Source organism: Neopsephotus bourkii, unplaced genomic scaffold (genome assembly GCF_033783945.1).
Source record: "Neopsephotus bourkii isolate Nb327-2 ecotype Australia unplaced genomic scaffold, CSIRO-AGI_Nbou_v1 NB_1025, whole genome shotgun sequence".
NCBI classification, from domain to species: Eukaryota; Metazoa; Chordata; class Aves; order Psittaciformes; family Psittacidae; genus Neopsephotus; species Neopsephotus bourkii.
In genome coordinates this window covers 107,501-124,565 of record NW_026901514.1, presented here as the reverse complement: position 1 = coordinate 124,565, position 17,065 = coordinate 107,501, and the positions used below count along the sequence as shown (strand labels likewise).

At 56.0% G+C, this 17,065-nt stretch overlaps 3 protein-coding genes and 2 non-coding genes across 7 annotated transcripts in view; 4 read left to right on the top strand and 1 right to left on the bottom strand.

Annotated features, from left to right (window-relative positions):
- Nucleotides 1-17,065, bottom strand: part of POLR1H (RNA polymerase I subunit H) — an 87,047-nt gene that overhangs the window by 44,115 nt on the left and 25,867 nt on the right. The gene's annotated exons all lie outside the window — the stretch shown is intronic.
- LOC133216020 (zinc finger protein 497-like) lies at nt 885-3,970 on the top strand. The gene is made up of 4 exons (XM_061360431.1): nt 885-984; nt 1,839-1,928; nt 2,126-2,224; nt 2,322-3,970. Exons 2-4 carry the CDS (start codon nt 1,841-1,843, stop codon nt 3,968-3,970), a joined length of 1,836 nt encoding a protein of 611 aa, XP_061216415.1. The 5' UTR covers nt 885-984; nt 1,839-1,840.
- On the top strand, nt 5,565-5,672 carry TRNAL-CAA (transfer RNA leucine (anticodon CAA)). The gene is made up of 2 exons: nt 5,565-5,602; nt 5,627-5,672. It is a non-coding gene; the product is annotated as a tRNA-Leu (tRNA).
- Nucleotides 5,844-5,915, top strand: TRNAE-CUC (transfer RNA glutamic acid (anticodon CUC)). The gene has a single exon. It is a non-coding gene; the product is annotated as a tRNA-Glu (tRNA).
- IL4I1 (interleukin 4 induced 1) lies at nt 11,636-16,986 on the top strand. 2 transcript variants are annotated; one of them, XM_061360381.1, is made up of 7 exons: nt 11,636-11,876; nt 13,340-13,554; nt 13,936-14,048; nt 14,312-14,513; nt 14,906-14,974; nt 15,349-15,482; nt 15,680-16,985. In XM_061360381.1, exons 1-7 carry the CDS (start codon nt 11,864-11,866, stop codon nt 16,503-16,505), a joined length of 1,572 nt encoding a protein of 523 aa, XP_061216365.1. In that variant the 5' UTR covers nt 11,636-11,863; the 3' UTR covers nt 16,506-16,985. The 2 variants fall into 2 exon arrangements, with proteins under 2 accessions (XP_061216365.1, XP_061216366.1); XM_061360382.1 differs by lacking the exon at nt 11,636-11,876 and adding an exon at nt 12,750-12,976 and having other exon boundaries at nt 15,680-16,986.

Below are 17,065 nucleotides of genomic sequence, written 5' to 3'. Positions count from 1 at the left end.
CTGCGGACACCGGAGCTACACGTGGGGCCTCACCACGGCAGGACCACCACACGTTCAAAATGGCGGCACCCGTGCCCGCTTCCAAAATGGCGGCCTCGCCCTCAGGCAGGGAGAGCGACAAGATGGCTGCGGCCGCCCTCTCCGCCTTGTCGACAGAGGGGCCATGCTCAAGATGGCCGCCGGCAGTGAAGCCCTGCCGTCCATCTTGGGTGAGGGCAGCCAGGCCGTGTTGCCACGGCGACGGGTCCTGCCGAGGGGCAAAAGCCCCCCATAAGCGCTGTGGCCATGGTGGGACGGGGCCGTTTGGGACGCACCTGTGAGCCCCCAAACCCCTCACGGGGCCGTTAAACACATCTCGGACGTGCTCCGTGCTGACATCGCCAACATCTGTTGGCAGAAAACCCCTCTTTTACCCCCAAACCCGCTGGGAACAGCCGCTGCAATGGGAGGAGCAGCCCCGCCGGTCCACACGTTGTAAAACATCCCGCAGGATGCTCGCCCAGCTCTGGTTTGAGCCCCAAAGTGGTCCATAAGCGGTTTATCACCAATAGATCCATGGCATCCCGCTCCGCCGCAGCCCTCCCTAAGGATAAAACCCCGGGGGGCACACCCCCGTTCCCCCCCGAGGAGCAGAAACCCCAAAACCATCGCGTTTTAGCCCATTTTGAGGCGAAAACTCCACTTTCGCAGGTCTTTAATGAGCATTTGCTCCATTGCCACCAGAGGGCCCTGGCCCCGGTGCCGAGCTCCTTCTCCCTCTCTCCTGGCTTTTTTCCCCTCTAATTCCTTGCTTCCTTCCTCCCCCCCCCTTTTTACCTCTCATTGCTCGGGCTACCGGAGGGACCGCGCCGCATCCCTGTGGTCCTCGCATCCCCCCACACACAGCGGCTTGTTTTGGGGCGAAAAAAGAGGGTTTTGGGGGTTAAAAGGGAGGGGGGCATCTATGGGCTTTGCCGACAGCACCTCCCGAGCCGGACACCGCAGGTAACGGGGAGGGGGTTCGGGGTTTGGGTGCAAAAAGCGAGCGGAAAATGGCTCCGTTTCCACCGCATCCCTTTGCTTTCCCCTCCATCCTTTCCCTTCCCCTCGCCTCCCATCCCCTCCGCGGCGCCCGAGCGCACCAGGCTTAGACTCGGTGCTTGGATGTGGAGAATAAACCCCAAAACCACCCCAAAACCACCCCAAAACCACCCCAAACCCACCCCAAACCCCATGCCCGCCCGCCCTTCCCGTCTCCCTTGGTTCGAGCGGGTGGGTTTGATTTGGGATGGGCTTTGGGAAGCAGGGAGGTGCAGCGAGGATGGGTGTTACTGATAACGCGCTCTCTCCATGCGCTCAGCAGTGAGGGAGGCGCTGATGGGGCTGCGCTATAAGGAGCAGGGATAGAGCCAAGCCTGCGGGGGGGATCGGCTTGGGATCACCCTTTTATCCCGGGTACCAGTGAGTGACCGACGGCCTCCTGCACATCCAGCACAGCCCGGCTCCGTCCTCCACAGCCGGGACAGGCAAACAGCGCCTCTAAACCGGCACTCATTGGGATCCCCATGCACCCACTGAGCAGAGGGGGAGGCTTCCATGGTTCTGGTCCCCCTTTCTGCTTCCTTCCCGTTAATTCTGGGGGAAAACGATGTTCATCCGCATTTGGTACAGGCAGAGGGTATAGAGCTCCTGTAGGATGTGGGGACATAGAGGGCAGGGGAAAGGCTGCCCGTCACCACGCTTCATGCCTGGTTTGCCATTAAACACCAATAATGGATAGGTTATAGATGGAGGGCTCTGCAGGAAGGGTCCATCCCGAGGGACAATGGCTCATGGGGGTGACCTCCTTCCTTCCCCAGCCATGGAGCCGTACGTGCTGCTGGACCCGCGACAGAGAGCGCTCTATCGCGACGTGATGCAGGAGAGCTACGACACGCTGATGGCGCTGGGTGAGGAGGAGGAGGGTTTGGGATGGATGGATTATGGATGGATGGATGGATGGATGGATGGATGGATGGATGATGGATGGGTGGATGGATGTTGGATGGATGGGTGATAGATGGATGGATGGATGGATCCTCATCCCGGCATCAGGGGTATGAGTCTCTCCTGCCCCATGCTGCTCATTCCCTCTTCTCTTCCCCAGAACTCCCTTTCCCCAAGCCGGATCTGCTGCCCCGCCTGGACCACGGGGGTGAACCGAGACCCCTGGATCTCCACGTGCCCAGGGAGACCCCGGCTGCAGGTGAGCCTCAGGTGAGGGGGGCCTCACACGGGAGCATCCCCGTTTCCTCCCCCCTCCCCATGCCTCCTGCCTGGGCTCTGTCTCTTGTGCCCCACAGAGGATGGAGCAGGAGGGGAGCAGGACCCCCCTCAAGGCAAGGAAGAGCCCCCAGAGGTGAAACCCGAGGAGCATCCGTGCGGTGGCAGCAGCAGGGGCGCTGGGGCCCCAACCTCCCAGCCCAGCCCCACGTGCGGGGAGTGCGGCAAGAGCTTCAGCCACAGATCAGCCCTGGTGAAGCACCGCAAGATCCACAGCGGCGACCGCCCGCACGCCTGCCCCGACTGCGGCAAGGGCTTCATCCAGCGCTCGGACCTCACCATCCACCGGCGGGTGCACACGGGCGAGCGCCCCTACGCCTGCGCCCACTGCGGCCGCCGCTTCAGCGTCAGCTCCTCCCTGCTCACCCACCAGCGCACCCACGCGCCCGGCGCCCACCCGCCCAACCGGTGCCCGCAGTGCGGCCGCGGCTTCGCCGCCGCCGCCGCCCTCGACCGGCACCAGAGGAGCCACTCGGGGGGGAAGCCCTTTGAGTGCGGGGTGTGCGGGAAAGCCTTCGCCTGGAGCTCGCACCTCGAGCGGCACCGGCGCATCCACACCGGCGAGAAGCCCTTCCGGTGCGGGCAGTGCGGGAGAGCCTTCGCCTGGAGCTCGCACCTCGACCGCCACATGCGCACCCACGCCGCTGCCCCCCGTGATGGTGATGATGGTGATGATGGTGATGGTGATGATGAAGCAGAGCCCGCGCCGCCCGCACTGACGTGCGCTGATTGCGGCAAGCGCCTCAACCACCAGCCGGCCCCGCGGCGCTTCAAGCACAAGGCCACGCAGACGCTGCCCAGCAGCAGCCCCCATCGCTGCGAGCACTGCGGCAAATGCTTCTCGCTGAGCTCCAACCTCCTCAAGCACCGGCGCATCCACAGCGCCGAGAGGCCGGACCCGTGCCCCGTTTGCGAGCGCACCCACAGCAAAGCCACCGAGGGAGCCGGCACCAAACCGCACCGGTGCGGGGCGTGCGGGAAGCGCTTCGGCTGGGCCTCGCACTTGGAGCGCCACCGCCGCATCCACACCGGTGAGAAGCCGTTCCGCTGCGGCGACTGCGGCCGAGGCTTCGCCGTGAGCTCGCACCTGGAGCGGCACCGGCGCGTGCACACGGGCGAGCGGCCCTACCGCTGCGGTGACTGCGGCAAGAGCTTCGCCGTCAGCTCCACCTTGCTGGCGCACCGCCGCACGCACGGCACCCAGCCCGCCCGGCCCCACGCCTGCCCCGACTGCGGTGAAGCCTTCGGCACCGCGCCCGCCCTCGAGCGGCACCGGCGGCTGCACCGCGGCGAGAAGCCCTACCAGTGCGGCGTGTGCGGCAAGGGCTTCGCATGGAGCTCGCACTTCGACCGGCACCGGCTCAGCCATACCGGGGAGAAGCCGTTCTCCTGCGCCCACTGCGGGAAGCGCTTCGGGCGCAGCTCCCACCGCAACCGGCACCAGCGAGCCCACGCTGCCAAGCCCCACGCCTGCCCCGCGTCCCTGCTGCCTGCGGTGTGGGGGGGAGCCGAGAGGCAAGGGGGGACCCCGACCCCTCCGGAGCCATGGAGCCAGCAGCACCCGGAGCCTTCCTCCTCCCCATCCTCCTCCTCGGCCAAGGCCGTCCTGCCCCACACCACGGCGTGGAGAGGCGGGGAGGGGGCCGCGGTGCCAAGCGATGCCTCCTGAGATGGGGGAGCTCAGAGCCTTTGGCTGTGTGTGGGGGGGGAATGGGGGTGATGCGGTGGGGAGGGGGTGTGGGGTGCAGCGGTGAGCAGAGGGGCTATGGGGAGAGACCAGGAGAGGAGGGCCAGGATCTTGGGAGGGCTGGGTGATGCTTCAGGGCGATGGGGGGCAGAGAGCGCATCTCCATCACCTTCCTCATCCTCGGCACTGGTGGGGCTGGGGCTTGGAAGGGGGGAATCACCCTCCCACCGGTGGCTTTTGGGGCCGAACGGCTCAGACGAGGGCCACGGGGACCTGCAGCCGCCACCAGCGCGGTTGTTTCCTCCCTGCGAGCCCCCGGATGCTGTTTGGGATGCGTGGAGCTGGGAACACGGAGAGCTGGGATCCCTCGGCTCGGGTAATAAAGCAGGAGGCAGCTCAGCCAAAAGCCCCTTCGCCCGGCTCAGTGTGGTTGTCTTTGGAGAGGGGGAGGATGCTTGAGGGGCTTCCCACCAGGAAAACTGATGGAGCCTGGGACTGGGGCGCTCGGGCTTTATTCCTCACAGCTCTCAGCGTTGGGCCCTCTCCATGGGGCAGCGCATCCCCTTCTCCATCCTGCCGGCGGCGAGGAGCAGGCACAAACACCACCGTATCTTGGCACAGGAACCAGCCATGGGTGCCCCCCATCCCTTCCTGTATCCCTCAGGGAAAGCCTCCTTCTCCCCTGCCATGTCCATTGGGATGCAGCCACCGGGATAAACCCCTCCCTGGTGCCTCACAGCCCCATCACCCACCTGGGGGCACCCTCCGGTGTCCTTTGCTTTGCCCACTCGGCATCCGCATCCTTTGCTCTGTGTCCTTCAGGGCTCCCCATGGCCGCATCCTCCCTCAGCATCCATCGGCTTCTCCCCCTGCACCCGCGCCCTCCGGGGGGGCAGCGGTGCCTTGCGGAGGTGGCTGCGGAGGTGCTTGATGAGGTTCGAGCTCTGGCTGAAGCCCCCCCCGCACTCGGGGCACTCGTAGGGCTTCCCCCGGTGTGCACGCGCCGGTGCCGCTCCAGGTGGGACGCCCACGGGAAGCCCTTCCCGCAGTCAGCGCAGCGGTGCGGGCACTTCCCGCATCCCTCCTTGCAACCCCAGCGCAGCGCCGCAGCATCCCCAACCCCATGCAGCTCGGTGGATCCTTCCCAAAGGATCCCGGCAGCGGAGACAGGGATGTTTTGGGTGTTGCATCCATTGACGTAGCTCAACCTCATCCCTGCATAGGGAATTCTGCCTGAAGAACGTGGAATTTCGCCAAGGGAACATCCACTTTTGCTCTGATTTAGGGAAAGTCCCCCAAATTACCCCCAAACCCACGTTTCCTTGCAGAGAAACGATTTGTGGTCTTCCTTGGTCCCTTATTGCACTCACTCAATGATCAGTGTGAGGAAGGTTGCTGCCCTGGTGCCTCCCAAACCCCAAATCCTGGTTTTATCCTGAGGGGGCAACAGAGGCTGTGGAAAACAGGGCAAATGCTGCAAAAATCCCGAACTTCCTGCAAATTAAAGGTGGTGCAAAGGAGGCAAGGAAGGGTGGGATGTGGAAGGATGAGGAGGAGGAGGGACGGTTCAGACAGTGTCAGGATGGCCGAGTGGTCTAAGGCGCCAGACTCAAGGCTCTGCTTTCCCTACCCTGGGAATTCTGGTCTCCGAATGGAGGCGTGGGTTCAAATCCCACTTCTGACACATGTTTTCCCGATGAAAAATAAACTTTCTATAACCTAGTGGAATAATTTCCCCCCACCCCATAGGAAAAACGCCGATTCTCTGCTTTTTTACCCCAAATCCTCCCTCCTGTGCCCATTGCTCCTATTCATCTATTGCAGACCACAGCAGCAGTAAATCACTGCCAGTGCTTCCCTGATGGTCTAGTGGTTAGGATTCGGCGCTCTCACCGCCGCGGCCCGGGTTCGATTCCCGGTCAGGGAAACTTCCTTTTCCCCGTTCAATAAAATATCCTGCCCCCCCCCCCCCCCCCCCCCAACATTTTTCTCCCCTCCCTTCTGCTGACACCAATAATAGGCTTTTTCGCAGCAAATCCAGCCCTTAAGAAGCACACACACCGATGGCAAACTCCGTTATTCCAAAAGCCAATGGCACCCCTGCTCTTTAAAAGAGCTGCTGCTTTGTCGTGGGCAATACCTTGGTGAGGGATGGGTTTAGCACATCTGGCCGTCACCATCACTAGCCTTGGGCAATTTTGACCAGTGGGTCTTTTCCCCCGGCTCCCAGCAACTCCCATCATCTGCTGGCAATTAAAATACATATAGTCAATATATCATTGCAGCAAGGAGGGCCTGGAAGCCCATATGAAGGCAAAACCCACTTACAGATGCTCACTAATGAAACACCAAGCCGCAACCCAGCCCCATAGCATCCTTCCCTCCCAAAGAAACCCCTGGCACCACCAGAAGGGGGCTTGGGGGCTTTATTGCCATGCCAATTTAGTTCATCAGACTCCCCCCTCGTGGGGCATTGCTCAGGCTCTCAGTGACTGAGATGCTTTAAATCCTGTCCGTTGGGGTGGAGGAGCCTTCTTCTGGCGCCTGTTCCTGAAGGCCACCTGCTTCCACCTCCTCTTGGGCATCAGGGTCTGCAGGGCAGCTTGGACGTGCACGGGGCTGACCACGGCCTCGTGGCTCTCCCTCCGCAGCCGCTCAGCCACGCTCGACTCTTGCTTGTAGATGTCCTGCATGAAGGTGAGCATGAGCTCCTTGGCCTCGCGGGACAGGAACCATCCGGACCCCTTGGCCCCCTTGAGCTTCTCGGTGTTGAAGCAGAGGGAGCGTTTGGAAGCGCTTCTCCTCCTCTTCATGGGCCCACGACGCTTCCCCTGGTCCCAAGGCTTCCTCTTCTTGGCCATAGGTTCCCTGCTGCGGCTCCTGCGTCTGCTCCCATGCTGGAGCCTCCTTTTCCTCTGGGACCTCCTTCTCGTCTGGGTTCTCCTCTTTGCTTCCTTAACAGAGACCACACCAACAGACACCATGGCTCAGCCTTGGCCCTGCACGACCCTGACCCTCTGAGCCCACAGAACCCCCCTGCGCTCCCCTTTTTATGCAAGTGAGGATGCAAATGAGGGGGGTTCTGAGCCCTCCCATTGGCCAAGAGAACAACATCTCCCACCAGCTCATAATGGATAGAATCCTGGAGGATTCCATCCTGGCAATGGCAACCATGGCCCTGGGGTGCTCACCCTCCCAAGGAGACTCTTCCACCCAACTGTTGTTCATGCTGTTGCATGAACTCTCGTTTAATTTTATTTATTTTTAATTTAATTATTATTTATTCATTCTATTGATTTAATTTATATTTAGATAAATTATTATATTTATTTATTATATTATTTCATTCATTCATCATATATTTATTATATTTACGATCATGTTGTTTATTAAATATTTGTTTATTATATGTTTAGTTATTATATTTCTATAAATTATGCATTTGTAGACATTAAATATGTATAAAATATAATTAAATTGATCTAATTTAATAACCAGCATCACAACACACCTCATTTCAGTGTTTTACCGATTTTTCTGGGTTTTGCACTTGTTCAGTGGTGAAGTTCCAAAGCACGGAGGGGCCCACTGGCCTAGATGCTTGCCCATACTGCCCCACACACCCTGCCACGCGTGACTGTCCAGCCTCTTGGTCCTATATCGTCATCTAACCCTAGACAAGACCCAAAGGTCTGTTGTTATCCCAACCCTTTGTGCCCCACGCTGGGCACCACAAGGAACTGCTGTGGTTTAAGCCCACGCCGCTGCTCACTCACTCCCTCCCCCAGATCCCACAGGGATGGAGAGGAGAACCGAAGCAATGTGAACCCCACGGGCTGAGATAAGAGCAGTCCAGTAACTAAGGTATAACACAAAACTGCTGTGCTGCCACCAGTAATGATAAGGGAAATAACAAGGGGAGAGAATACAACCGCTCGACACCCACCAACCGATACCCAGCCTGACCCAAGCAGTGATCCAGCCCTTCTGGTAGCTGCCCCCAGTTCATATAGCGGGCATGACGTGCTGTGGTACCCAATACCTCTTGGGTCAGTTTGGGTCCGGTGTCCTGTCTCTGCTTCCTCCCCTCTTCCCCTCCTCCCTGGCACAGTATGAGCCTCACAAAGTCCTTGGCCAGAGCAAACATTACTGAGCAGCAACTAAAACCATCGCTGTTATCAGCGCTGTTCCCAGGCTGAAAGCCAAAGCCACAGCGCTGCACCAGCTACTAAGAAGGAGAGAAATGGCTGCTACAGCTGAACCCCAGCTTAACACCTATTTCCCAGAGCATCAGCCCAGCCTCAAGAGCTGCACCTTGCAGTTGCAAGACCAGGGACGTGCTCCATGTGCCTTGGGAGCCTTCTGGATGAGCAGGAAATGAGTTGCAAGGAAATCCTTTGAAAGAGCATCTTTCCTCACTAGAAACTGCCTGCACAGCTCAGCCTCGTGTCTGTGACTAATGAATCCACCCGGGTTTTTCCCTCCCCCTGCTTTACATACACTCTTCACGTCCACCTTCGGTGTTCTTACCTCCCCGTGCTTCCTTCAAGCTCCTCCATGCACTGTCAAAGGCCCTGTTGATGCCACATCAACATCTCCCCGCTCTGGTGCTGAAGGACCAAACCCTGACTGGTTTTTCTCCTCCCTCCATTAAGAAAAAGAACCCCACATTAAAAGCAAAGGCAATGATTTGGAAGCAAAGACTTGTCCTTTCTTTACCCGTCCCACGCTGGCTGATTCGATTCGGTTTCCATCCCTCCCATTGTCCTTCTCCAAGCCTCATGTTGTAACTGGCTTTAGGTGGAAACTCAGTTTCCAGTAATGCTCAGGGAAGCAGCAGACAGGAGCAGGAACATGGGAGGAACTCCTTTTGCAACGGGTGGCATGCAGCTCTTAGACAATAAACCCTGTAATTTGAGGTTAATCCCAAAGCAGCTTGTCAGGACACGTGCTGAGGTAGCTTTTTATCAAAACAAGATAAACCAAACTGCCCTCTCTCCAAACCCTTTGGAGCCATGTGCCCGCGTTGGTTTCATCAGGTAATCCCCAAATCCCCCATCAAGGATCGTTGCTTCATGGCAAGAGATAAAGCATGGTGCTAAGTTTTCAGTGTAGACACCCATAGGTACCAGGAAAACAACCTGGTAATCACGAGCCAGTACGAGATCAGGCACAAACTAGGTTTGTTTGAGGTCATTTTGCAGAAAAATGGTGCTGTTGCATTTTTCCAAGGGTTAAACCTGGATCAGACTGGTGGATCCTCCTAAACAGAGACAAAATCCTCAAGGAGAACGTGCAACCCTTTGGCTTTTCTTAGGAGGAAAGTTTCCACCTGGTTTTGATGAGGATGAAGGGGAACTCGTGGTGAAAACTGGGTTAGGGTTAGGGTTACTCAGCTCCTTGTTTTGCCTTGATGCGGGCAGAGGTAGCTCCTGGAATTCACCATGGAGAGGGTCAATGTCTTCCAAAACGCCCATCCCAGCAGCACATCCATGAAGATGCTTTGGGAGAAGGTTCAATCGGCGCAGACCGAGGTGCCTGCGGGGCCAGGCACAGGAAACGAGACCACAACAGCTCTGCTTTGCTGTAAGAACACCCACACTCCACCACCAAGCACGTTGCTGGGCAAGAGCCTCATCTCTGAGATTGGAAAAGCACCACAAAACCCCAAGGTCTGTGCCATGAGGCCACCAGAGCGTAGATCCCATGGATGTGGATGTGTTCAGTGGGTCCTGCTGGGGGCAAAGATTAAACACCCCATCATCAGTGACCGAAGCAATTTGTCAGGGCCATTTCCCCAAAGCCCAGAGGAAACCAGAGGGAAGGAAGTTGGTTGGTGAAGAAGGCTTCATGGCAAGGGTAATGGATGGGAAGCACAGGCAGCTCTTCCAGTCCTTTACTTCACCAGGGCTCTGCAGTCCACTCCTCTGGGGCACTATCTACAGCATGAGACCAAGGTAACATCACAAGTGGGCACCACTGCTCCCCAAAACTCCACTTTGGGGGTTGCACTCAGTGACCCATAGGTTACCCTTCTGCCTCGAGATGATGAAACTTGGTAAAACCCCACACTGTTGTTGGGAGGGGAATGGGGTGAAGCCCGGCCGTGAGCTTGGCTCAAGCTGCTGCAATCAAAGAACTAAAGGAAGCAGCACTCAAAGAAGACAGAACAAATCAAGACTGAAGACTAACTCAAGACTAATGAGACCAGAGCTGGAGCAGAGCCTCAGCCCTCCTGTCTGGGAAGACACCCAGCCATCTAACGACCAGACTCCTAATAGCACAAGGGAAAGAGTTTGCTTCTGCTTTGGTGCACGTAGCTCTGGGCTCCAACCAAGGAGAAGTGAGAGCATTGCATGGAAGGAGAGTGTTCCATGAAGAAAGCACTACTGAGAAGAGCCAGTGACTACTGAGGCTTTGGGGAAAGCCCCTTCCATGGGGCTCGTGCCTACCTTGGTGCTGAGGTCACCCCTCAGGGTGCAGAAATCTGGGAAGCACCACCATGGGGTTTCATTTCCTCCTCAAACGAGTACATCATCTGCTGTACTGTAAAGGGGACATAAGGCAAAGAAGAGAAAGGACAAGATGGTTGGGAGGGGTAGTTTGTCGTGGGTTGGTTTGGTTCCAGGAGCAATGCAGCCTACACAGGGTTGAGCGGTGGGTGAACCAGACAAGGGATGGCTCCTGAGGTCGATGTATGGTGCTTTGAGAGGTCAAAACTGTCCATTGTGGGAAAAGGCTGGTAGGATGTGATCCGCTGATTGACTCCACAGCTCGTTAGAGTTGTAAAGTAGGTATGCCTTATTGAGCTGAGGCGCATGGGGGATAGTTCCTCCCAGCATCATTTGCCCTCTACATTTATTCTCTATGCAATAGGTTACACAACACGCCTATACATATTCATATCTTTTCCCCGCTTCATATTATAATGAGCTAAAGCTTCCTTCACGCCTGCGCAGTGCATCCTGGTGGTTGTGGGCAGGGGTCTCGAGATGAAGTAAATGAGTCTTCCTCGCTCTTGAACTTTTCACCTCCGTCTTGCACGCACGCTCACTGGTCCCCTGGCTTTGGCTCAAACCGCAGTGCCAGCCTCAGCCAGGTCTTCACCAGGTGTATGGTGTTGCAAGTAGAAACTTTGACCACAAGCTCCCCTTATCTGATGTTTATTCTTTTCTTACACAAGTTTACATTAAACACCCACTGCACTTTTAGGCAAATACTTACTGTTAACTAAAGAGATTGAAGACAATCTGAAGAGTAAAGTAGGTTTAACATTTGGTTAATAATTCAGGCCGCCCCTATCAAATGCACCCAGTGTTTGCCAGCTCAGGGAAGGCATCTAAGCTCAACCCTAATGGAGACAGGCTGAAGCCCAAACTGACCATAAAGTGTCCTCACATGCGCTGGCACCTGGAAATGCCCATTCTCCCCACCAGCAGGGTGTTCTGGATGCAAGCTCAGAGATGCCCCCAGGATGCAAACGAATCCCCCGACACTGGACCGGATCCCACCTCGTGCAGCACAAGGAAAGAACCAAACCTCCTTTTGGGTGCTGGGAAGGTCTCTGCCCTTCCCAGTAAGGGTGAGGTCAGCTCCGGGTGTTCTGATGATCACGACACTTCCCTAATGTGCTGTGGACTCAGTGGCTTGTGTCCAAACCCAGTAACACCAGTGAGGAAAGACAAGGAACCCATCAGAGGAACCGGCTGCGCTCAATTGCTGGTTCCCCTTGGGATGACAAATCACTGCTACCTCCTGCCCCTGACTGGGAGGTTTCCTCCCCAGTCACCACAACTATGTTGCCTCCTTTTTCCTTAAGCCAGGGTATAAAATGAAAGCAAATCTCAGCAGAGGACTCATCTTCCCACTGGAGGGATGACTGGGACCGGTGAGTGGCTCTCCCCAAATCTCAGCCTCTCCTATTGGGCTTTTCCTGCTTTTCTCTCCTGTTCAGTGCCCATTTTTGGGGTGGTTTTGGTTTGCTTTTCACATCTGCCTTTTGTGTCACCTCCTGATGGTGTAACCACAAACCTCCCTTCCTCCAGCTCAGGGTACTGCTTGGTCACCTGGGGCTTGACTCGCAGCAACTATGGGCAATAGGACACTTCTCTTGCAGGTTTGGGATGCTCCTGGTTGTGCAGGGATAGATGGAAACAAGCTCAGAACCTCCAGGAGCATCCCTGGAGGACATCAGGCTGGTGGTTTCTCCTCCCAACACAAGGAGGTCTGAGGGAAGATGGAGATCCATCCATTCCAATGGTCCCAATGTATTTGGGATCCCCTCCCATGGAAAGCCTGACCTCCTCCGGGAGGACCAGGGCAGCAGCCCTGGCTGACAAGGTCGATGTGACTTTATCAACACTCTATCACTTTCTGCCTTGCTCCGGAGGCGGCCCCGCTGTTGCAGCCTAATTGGAGCAAGCACTTTCTAATTAGTTTTTACTGCCATTGTCGGTGTCTCCAGGAAGCTGGAGGAGCTCCAGAGGCTGCAGAAGGACCTGCTTGAGGAGCTGGGCTTTGGTTCCCAACAGTCACCTGCAGGGTAACAGTTCTGAGGCTGATCCAGCAGGAACATTCCAGAAGGGAGAACTACCCAGGGTGGGATTTCAGAACCTTTTCTCTCATTGTCTGGCAGGAAACCACCCGTATTCGGGGAAGGAAAAGAAAATGAAAGTTATTGAAGTTATTTGGGAGAACTGAAGCCAAAACTGGTGAAATCCCAGGTTTCTGTTCAAACCTCCTTCCCCTGGGACAATGTTTCTGGTGTGGTAGGGATGGTTGTTCTGGATGGGCTGGAGTCTTATCTGATTCCAATGGATAAGCCCTATCCCCTGCCATCTCTGGCTCATCTGTCCAGCTCTCTATGCAATAGAATGCACCTATCAATAAACTATTGTCTTCTCCTCCTACCCACTGCATCCAAACTGCCGTGGATTACTAAGGCATAGGAAAGGGCAACTGGGACAAAACTGCCTCAATTCTTTGTGTGTGAGTGGCACTAACGACCCTCCTTCATTATGGATTCTTCAGAGCTTATTCAAAGGGGCTCAAACTCATTTGGGGAGCTCACAAAAGCAGAACGTGAATGGGAAAGAAAAGAAATCATCAATGGGCCTGATTTCTCCTTCAGAATCACATTTCCTGACATTACTTGGCATCTGGCATCTTGGGAGACCTGCTGATCCCATAGAGAATAGCCATGCCAGTTGACTTGAATCGCATTGATACTGTTCCTCTTTGGGGCTTGGACGCCAATGTGCTTGGAGGCAATCCGTGCTGTCACACTCCTGGCTGTTAGGAATGAGCCTGCATGCTCATTGCCAAGAGCCTTCTCCTCTCTTCTCTCCCCAGTCCTCTTCCAAGTCCTCCTGCTGGCAGGTCTCCTGAGTGCCAAGAGGTTCCCATGCTTCCCTGAGTATTGTCTCCATGACAAAGACTATGAAGAGCTGCTGGACATCGTTAAACATGGGTTGGAGCCTGCGAGTCACCCAGCAGATGTGGTCATCGTTGGTGCAGGGATAAGTGGGCTCACAGCGGCGAAGCTGCTCCGAGATGCTGGCCACAGGGTCAGTGGTTGCATGAGACATGAGTGCCTTTGGGTCTGAGGGGTTTCCAATGTGAAGAGGGAGAAGGGAATGGATCACAGTGGTGGGAAAAGGAAGGAAAAACAATTGGGCTCTGGTGATTTCATCTGATTTAGGCACAGGGACAGGAGGGGACGAAGGGGAGCTTCACACCAAGCAGCTCCTTTAGATGGTTTCCAAAGGAACGCAAGGGAGGGGTTTGGATCTATGAAGGATTCGTTTGTCACCTGGAGGGGACCTGTCCCACCCTATGGCCCATGAATGCTGCCTGTCACCATGCCTAGGAGCTTGTTTTGTAGGTATTCTGCTTAAAATAGCTGCATTGCCTGAACGTGTCCGATCTTCACCCATCTCTGGTTGCAGGTCACTGTTCTGGAGGCCAGCAGCAGGGTTGGTGGCCGCATCAGGACATACCGCTCCGAGGGGCAGGACTGGTACATGGATCTGGGACCCATGCGCCTGCCCACCAAGCACAGGTAAGGAGGTGCCCTGCTTCATAGCCATCATCAGAGGAGGAGCCAGCCCACTCAAGGAGCAAGGCTGAGGTTTGAGATGAGGACTTGGGTATGGGTGTGGGGCAGCAGGAGGAAGGGGCTGTCACAACACACTGCCAACACAACACATGGCTACAGCAATGTACCCAAGGGGAAAGCGTCCTTTCATGCTCCTCTTGCCTTAGGGGCTGGGTTTTGGGGTTGGTTGTTTGCAAGCACTCGTCCCTCTGTTCCTCACCTCTCAGGCTGGTCCGGGAGTTCATCAGGCAGTTTGAGCTGAAGCTAAACCCCTTCATCCAGACCGATGAGAACACTTGGTACCTGGTGAACGGCACTCGGGTAAGAGCCAAGGAAGTGAACAGCAACCCCAATATCCTCAACTACCCCGTGGAGCCATCGGAGAGAGGCAAAAGTGCCGACCAGCTGTACCGGGAAGCACTGCACAAGGTACGTGCCCACGGAGAAGGGAATCCAGGAGACACTGATGTTGTTTCCTGGTGGACCCTCATCTGCACGATGGGTTGAGGAAGACTCAGCAATGAGCCGAGGAAGAGTAGGGCCCTTTAGCCTTAGAAAGGCTCATTCAGAAACAAGGGCAGCTAATTGAAACCCTCTTTATATGTGTTCTCTTCCCTGGAGCACTCGCCAAGCCTTGGATGAAGCAGAAGATGTCACGTTAAGGCCATAACTTTCCCAGACTGAGGCCCAAGCAGCAGGATCCGTTATCTCTAACTCAGCTCCAGGGGTGACCAAACCCCGGCCAATGCTAACCGAATCCATGGAAGCACTTTGGGAATGCGCTTTCTCTCCTCATTAATACATCACTGTTTCCCCTCCAGGCTTTGAAGGAGTTCCAGGATACAGACTGCAAGGAGTATCTAACTAAATACGACTCCTTCTCCACCAAGGTAAAAGCCTGGGCTTGAGTTTATTTTCCCTCTACTGATTCTTAACCCGCCATCCCTGCTTGGAGAAAGGATCTGGGAATTCATCCAGATTGACCATATTCCTCCATCATGGGTCTCCCCAAGCACTGGGGAGCATTTACTGAGCATCTTCCTGTGGCCCAACTGCCTCAAAGCCACAGATCCCTGTCCATCCATCTCCCGAACTTCTGTCCTGCTAAACCAGTGCAGCCATTGGGCTCCTGCAAGAAGCTGCTTCTGGTCTGGGCTTTAAGCAGATCAGGAGCAGGAACAAGGCAGCAGGGCATGGATATGGCTTGGGGTATAAAGCAATGGGACAATAACATCCGGCTGTGTGTTCTTCCTGGCTTTTCCAGGAGTATTTGATCAAAGTAGGGAATCTGAGCCGAGGAGCGGTCCAGATGATCGGTGACCTCCTGAACGAGGACTCGGGGTTTTACCTGTCCTTCCTGGACTCCCTGTGGGGCTTTGACATCTTCTCTGATGAGAGGTAAGACCACGTCTCCTATGGCAAACCCCATTTTGTGCTGGGCCCCAGCAGCCACCGGCAGAGATGCCAGTGGCACTTGGGTGTCTCAATGGGAATCGCTCCCGACCCAAAGGGCCACCGAGCTCTGTTAGAGCATCTCAGGTTTTATAGCTCCTGAACCCCAGTGTTTTTCCCTCACCATCTTCTTCTCCTTTCAGATTTGACGAGATCACAGGAGGATTTGACCAGCTGCCCAAAGCCTTCCACAGAGCATTGCCCAACGTCATCCAGTTCAATTGCACAGTGGAGAAGATCGTCAGGAAGGGGAACAAAGTCCACGTTCATTACCATGCTCCGGACACGCTGGCCCCAACCACAGTAACCGCAGATTACGTCCTGGTCACCTCCACCACCAGGGCCACCAGGCACATCCAATTCCTGCCACCCCTCTCAGCTCCCAAGGCCCATGCCCTGCGCTCCCTGCACTACGCGTCCTCCTCCAAGATCGCCTTGGTTTGCAAGGAGAAGTTCTGGGAACGGGACGGCATCCGAGGGGGACAATCCATCACCGACCGCCCTTCCCGCTTCATCTACTACCCCAGCCACAACTTCTCCAGCGGGCTGGGCGTCATCCTGGCTTCCTACACTTGGAACGACGACGCCGACTTCTTCCTGCCTCTCACGGACGAGAAGTGCCTGGAGGTGGTCCTCCAAGACCTGGCGGCCATCCACGGGGTGAGCCGGGAGCACCTGCAGGACACCTGCACCCAGCACGTCATCAAGAAGTGGCAGCTGGACAAGTACTCGCGGGGGGCATTCGCTGCCTTCACCCCCTACCAGTTCACTGATTACGCGCGGGACCTCTTCGAGCACCAGGGCCGGGTGCACTTCGCAGGGGAGCACACGGCTCAGCCCCACGCCTGGATCGACACCGCCATGAAATCCGCCGTCAGGGCCGCCAGCAACATCCACCATGACAGCGGGGAAGCGCCGGTGCTGGGGAAGGAGCGGGCAGCATGGGCCCTGCAGAGGGAGGATCTCTGAGGGCTCCACCGGCGCGGTTTGAAGGCGCTTTGGGGGGTGAAAATCGCTTCCTTTCCAAGCCGTGGCAGCAGTGACAGCGTTAAGCCGAGCAGCACCGGCTGTCATCAGCGTTCTGGTTCAACACTTAACGAGGGGAGCAGGGAGCCCCACAGGGAGGAATGTCCGAGCAGGTTTCACATCTCTGATTTTACACACCGCAGTCATTTCTGAGTTATTTACCTTCAAAGCACTTCAGGAATTACTAAGAGGGAATAAAAGTGGGTACTTCTCAGTTCCGTGTGTTTGAGGAAGTGTCATCACATATAAATCACTGCATCTCACTTCAGCCACTCAGAAACACATCACCCAGCAGCTGGGTCTCCTTTCCAGCACCTGAGACATAACTCATTGCTCCTGTGTCATGCTCTCCTTCACACAGCCCAGCACAGCCACTCCTAAACCCCAGAGGTACCGTGGATCAGGATGAGACCCTGGTCTCTAACCTCTGTGGTCTCTTCTGCCCATCAAGCTTTGGCCAACACCAAGTCATAGAGACAGATTTAACGTTGTGGATAGACAAA

What these genes read in the sequence shown, in the direction of transcription:
- LOC133216020 (XM_061360431.1), top strand. Translation starts at nt 1,841, where the DNA reads ATGGAGCCGTACGTGCTGCTGGACCCGCGACAGAGAGCGCTCTATCGC. An exon ending in CGACACGCTGATGGCGCTGG is followed by an intron (nt 1,929 to 2,125) that starts GTGAGGAGGAGG and finishes TCTCTTCCCCAG; the next exon opens with AACTCCCTTTCCCCAAGCCG. An exon ending in CAGGGAGACCCCGGCTGCAG is followed by an intron (nt 2,225 to 2,321) that starts GTGAGCCTCAGG and finishes TGTGCCCCACAG; the next exon opens with AGGATGGAGCAGGAGGGGAG.
- IL4I1 (XM_061360381.1), top strand. An exon ending in CGCCTGCCCACCAAGCACAG is followed by an intron (nt 14,049 to 14,311) that starts GTAAGGAGGTGC and finishes CTCACCTCTCAG; the next exon opens with GCTGGTCCGGGAGTTCATCA. An exon ending in GACATCTTCTCTGATGAGAG is followed by an intron (nt 15,483 to 15,679) that starts GTAAGACCACGT and finishes TTCTCCTTTCAG; the next exon opens with ATTTGACGAGATCACAGGAG.